General features: G+C 41.2%; 1 protein-coding gene across 2 annotated transcripts in view; it reads right to left on the bottom strand.

Moving 5' to 3' along the window:
* Nucleotides 1-1011: 1011 nt before the first annotated feature.
* The window catches only part of COPS4 (COP9 signalosome subunit 4), a 15939-nt gene continuing 12025 nt past the window's right edge, over nt 1012-4925 (bottom strand). Inside the window, exons 6-11 of one of the 2 annotated variants that reach the window (XM_018553278.1) lie at nt 3089-3239; nt 2716-2886; nt 1969-1992; nt 1750-1865; nt 1566-1650; nt 1012-1454 (exon numbers count right to left, since the gene is read on the bottom strand). In XM_018553278.1, the coding sequence (XP_018408780.1) occupies nt 1321-1454; nt 1566-1650; nt 1750-1865; nt 1969-1992; nt 2716-2886; nt 3089-3239 (681 nt within the window). In that variant the 3' untranslated portion in view covers nt 1012-1320. The remainder of the gene's footprint in view (nt 1455-1565; nt 1651-1749; nt 1866-1968; nt 1993-2715; nt 2887-3088; nt 3240-4925) is intronic. The other variant, XM_018553279.1, reaches the window with a different exon arrangement.

Raw genomic sequence — 4925 nt, 5'->3', positions numbered from 1 at the left:
TCCTCCTGTAATGTTATAATGTCCAAGTCCGTGTCTATTACCCTCCCTATTTTAGTATCATCTGCAAACACGGAAACATTGCTATTAACACCTTTCCCAATAAGGTTAAACAATATAGGGCCTAGTACAGAACCCTGGGGCACTCCACTCTCGACCTTAGGACGATGGTGTTCTGGATTGCTGTATAATGTATTGCTGAGATTTGTAGTCCTCTATAGATGATGGTATTCTACATTGGTGTATAATGTATTGCTGGAATTTGTAGTCCTCTAGAGATGATTTTATTCGGCATTGGTATATAATGTATTGCTGGGATTTGTAGTCTTTTATAGATGATGGTATTCTGTATTGGTGTATAATGTATTGCTGAGATTTGTAGTCCTCTGTAGCTAGTGGTATTATTCTGCATTGCCGTATAATGTATTGCTGGGATTTGTAGTCCTCTATACAGTGGCAGAACTACCAGGGTCACAGCAGTTGCAGCTGTGACGGGGCCCTAGCATTTCGCCACATGACATTGTAGGTTACCGGACCCATCTTATATCAGTCTGTGGCCCTTTATCCTTCAGACTGCATGGATCGTGTGTATCACGATTGAACTATAGTTTGGTTTGTGGGGGGGCGCTAATAAAAGACTTGCCCCCAGGCGCCTCGTGACCTTGCTACGCCTCTGCACCTTGGCTGTAAGGGATATGAGGGTGTAGTTCTGCTTTAAAAAATGGAACACACTTTAAACTCTGTGGCTAACCAATATTGTTACATATTAGCATCAGTTCCATTACATTTCATCCTGACAGTGGTAGACGACAGACAGAAACTTGCACACAGTAGTGTTAAGAGCTAGTCTTTTATTTCTTCCCATTATGCATACCTACATATGTTATAACATGGCTTGGTTTCTATTGGGCTCTTAAAAGGGTTAGTTCACCTTTCCATAAAAAATGAAAAGGTGAACTAACAGCACCCTTAGGCATTACCAAGTCTCCATAAGCTGAAAAGCTCATTGTAATATAATAATAAAAAAAAAAAAAGTAAGAGGAAACAGCAACCACACATCAGCCTACTGAAAGTCTTCCACGGGCAAAGCCATATGGAGCAGACTGCAGTTTAGTAAGGGAATCATTTACAGTAGCACAAAGCTAGAGAAATCCCACTGCAAACTTAGCATAGCTGGAACTAAGGATATCAATTTAGTTGTGTATTGTACAAGTATTACTTCATATCTACACAGAAATGTTCACAGAGATGTGTCGGGATGGCAGTAAAATGTCCCAAGAAATGTGAAGCAAGAAGATGGATTAAGTAACAGGAGCAGGCGGGTTACTGAGCCATCTGAGCCTCCATGGCCTGTGCCGTCCATTCCGGTGCAGTCTGACTGATCTTTTCCAGGAGGTTGTTGACTTGGAAACACAAAGACTGAATCTGTTTATCCCACGTAGGCAGAGCTTCACGTGCTGAGGAGAACAATTTGAAAAAGTCAAATAGTCTCACTTTAACATACCACAGTATTTACAAAATGTTTTTTAAACCTGTAGTAAGAGACAGCCATCAGAAATGTAACTCACTTTCAAAATGGACAATGCCATCGATCTGGTCAATGAAACCATTCATACGACCCTCTGTAATCATCTGAGATGCTATCTTCTCTGCCTGTACATGAATAAAAGACATTACACATTACATCATACGACATGTTAAATCAGGAAGATAAACTCCTGGAGCAAAGTAACACCGATCCAAAAGTGGTACCTTGGCAGCAGGGATTTCTAGCAATGCTCCAAGTTCCTCAAAGGTGATATTGTTGTATAGTTTGCTTGCTGACAGTAGGTTGTGCTCTATCACAGCTCTGTCCAAAATACTGGAACCTAAAAAAAATATATATGTTAGAATATATTGCCGCTTAACAGTCCTCACATCTGGTAGCTAAATTAGTTCCCGCTTTCAGACTCCCCCTCCCTTAATTTTGACCTGGTGATCCTGCCAGTAACACTTTTGGGATAACAACACTCACTCAATGCACTACATCTATGGCATTGTAACCCTAGGCTGCTCTTCTGATTTGGACTACAAACACCTCCCACTCTCAAATAGACAGGGAAAATGGGTCTTGTAGTTCACAGAAGATAGTTGGGAAAGCTGATAACATTGAGATTTCAGTTTAGAACACAGTTATAGTTTGCAGGGTACTCTATTCAGCAAGCATTTAAAGTGGAACTCCAGGAATGATATTCTATGGAAAGTTGCCTTGGTCCAGTTGGCTCAATGCAAGTATCAATATCTGATATCCCGATATCTAGATGGCCGCTGGGGATGCTGAAATCACTCTAGTACTCTGCACTACATACAATGATAGTTGTTTTATTCCCAGTGTGCATCCAGCTGCATCCCCTGTGCAGAATGAACATAGGGAGTTGCTTGCTTGGCACCGTTGGCATTTTGTCATACAAGATGTTCTCTGATTAGATAAGATGGAGATTGTGAGGTCATCTACCCCTTCTCTCCACCTCATCCAATCAGAGAACACAATAAATGCATATTAGGGCACTGTCATGAGTACAGTGATAATAAAATATATGTAAGGGTTACACCAACACACTACAAATGCATGCATTTAATATGAAAAAACATAACTGCGAGGCCCCCTTTAAGCAGAAAGGAAACAGGAAGAACATCCGGTCATTGGCTATGAGGAGGATCACATTAAAAACATCCTACCATCTCCAGTAGTTGCTTTCTGATGAGGCATGAGCATTGCAGCAAACTCCTGAAGCTGGTTTCCTCTGATGATTCTGTCTAGGTACATCTTTTCCAGAATACCATAGGCTGCAAGCTGTTGGCACCGTTCATCCTTAAATAGTGTAGCCAACATTCGGGAACGTTGTTGTCCTACATATAACAAATTATAAGCACAGTAAGCCCGGTCTAACAGTATAGGAGCTTACAAATACTGTACATATCTAGCAGATGTCATTTTGACTTGAAATAAGAAATTTAGGTTAGAATAGCTGTTTAGCTCAGTCAGACATAAATGAAAATCAAGCTGGTCTTATAATATATCCAAATAGTATTACATGGGGACCTTACATACCTGCAGATGCCAGGATGGTGCAGTGAAGTGCATGTTTAAGTGCCTCCATTCTTTCCGTTTCATGAACTATGGTCTTGTATGAAAGCTCATTGTACCTCTGAGCAGCTTCAATGAACTTCCGTCTGTAATCTAAAACACGTGCATAGCAAACCTGGAAGAGACGGATGCAATATTTAGCTCTAGGCTTAATGGTCTGAGATAATGTCCATCATTAAATGAGCAACAAACATCCACATCTTTGTCTGTCAAAATGGGCATGGTACAGGTTCTAAGATTCAGTAATTAAATAAAAGAATACCAACCTAGGTCTTAAACTACGTACAGCAGCTGTGCTTATTATCACTGGTGATATTATACTTAAATGTCCAATGTAAACATCTAAATCAAATCACGGGTCTAATATACCCTACTATCAAACACATATGTACTATTTTGCAAATTACCAAAACTGAACTTATTATTATTATTGTACAGGATTTATATGGCGCCAATAGTTTGCATAGCGCTTTACAATATAAGGAGGACATTACATTCACAATACAATTTAAGACAAGATGGTAAGGAGGGCCCTGCCCCTGAGGGCTTACAATCTAAAAGGGAGGGGCAAGTGATAGATGAGGAGGTAGCTGCGTGGGGATGATTGTTTGAGAAAGTGATTGTTCAGTGGTTAGGGTTACTTAAATATGTAACAATAATAAACAGTTTCTCAATCCAATTAGAACCCAGTCACACTGAGCGTTTTGTAGCGCGATTACTGCTCAAAAATCGCTCAAACATGGAGCTCAATGAAGCTCTTCCAATGCATTTCAATGGAGCGGTTCACATCTCACAGGTCAATGTCGCCTGTAGCTCAAGCTTGTCGCTCGAACAGGACCTATTTTTAGGCGGATTTGTCCAATAGACTTTAATGGTGTAGCCCAATGTCGCTCATCACCAGTGATTTTGCACAACATTGCGCTACAGAAGTGTGGCTTTTGCATAGAAATATAAGCAGGAAACAGGAAGAGGAATTATGTCACATCAAGGCCGCTTTTGATTGGATACAGCCCAAATGTAGCAGCTACAACGTCCATGCCAAAAGTAGCGCTACGTAGTGCGACAATATGTGCACTATAGCTCAATGCCGCTCAGCTCAAATGCTTTTTTTGATGTAGCTCAGTGTGAATGGGGTCTTACAGTTTTTCAAAACCTGTGAAATCTTCACTAGCCAGCGAATAACCCTTCTTATTCCCAGGGACTGTTCTGAATTATTCATTTATTAAAGATGATGGCATTTTACATAATCGTATATACATGTCATTAGTAGTAGGGTACATTGGATACATGTGATTACGTTTTAGGTGTTTTAGGAGAGCTCTGGGCACATTGGAGATTTTGGGTACTGAAAATGAGCACATCATGCAGATCCCATTCAAACTAAATCAGAGGCTGTTAGGAAGTTATTCAGTTAGGGTTATTTCATTCAAGTGAACCTGTGCCAAGAATTTGCACATTAAACATTTAAGACAAGCCATCTCTGATCTCTTAGCTGCATGTGTTCTCTGAAGTAGGGCTGCAACTAAATCGATACAATCGATTATAAATCAATAATGAGAATCGTAACGATTCACATTATCGATTAGTTGAATCCTCCCCGCTGCCACTCTGCTCCTCCATTCTCCTCCCCGCTGCCACTCTGCTCCTCCATTCTCCTCCCCGCTGGTGCTGGCTGCAGTGGTCAATGTCCCTTTCAATCCCCGCCTTTAAGTCGGCAGAGGCAGCGGGGACACAGACCCCTGCAGCCGGCACCAGCTGGAAGGAGAGACTGCGGTGACTGCATTCCCCAATGCCCACCCCC

The sequence above is a fragment of the Nanorana parkeri genome, unplaced genomic scaffold, assembly GCF_000935625.1.
Source record: "Nanorana parkeri isolate BGI_ZX_2015 unplaced genomic scaffold, ASM93562v1 scaffold115, whole genome shotgun sequence".
Classification (NCBI taxonomy): Eukaryota; Metazoa; Chordata; class Amphibia; order Anura; family Dicroglossidae; genus Nanorana; species Nanorana parkeri.
This window is presented reverse-complemented; position numbering and strand designations above follow the sequence as displayed.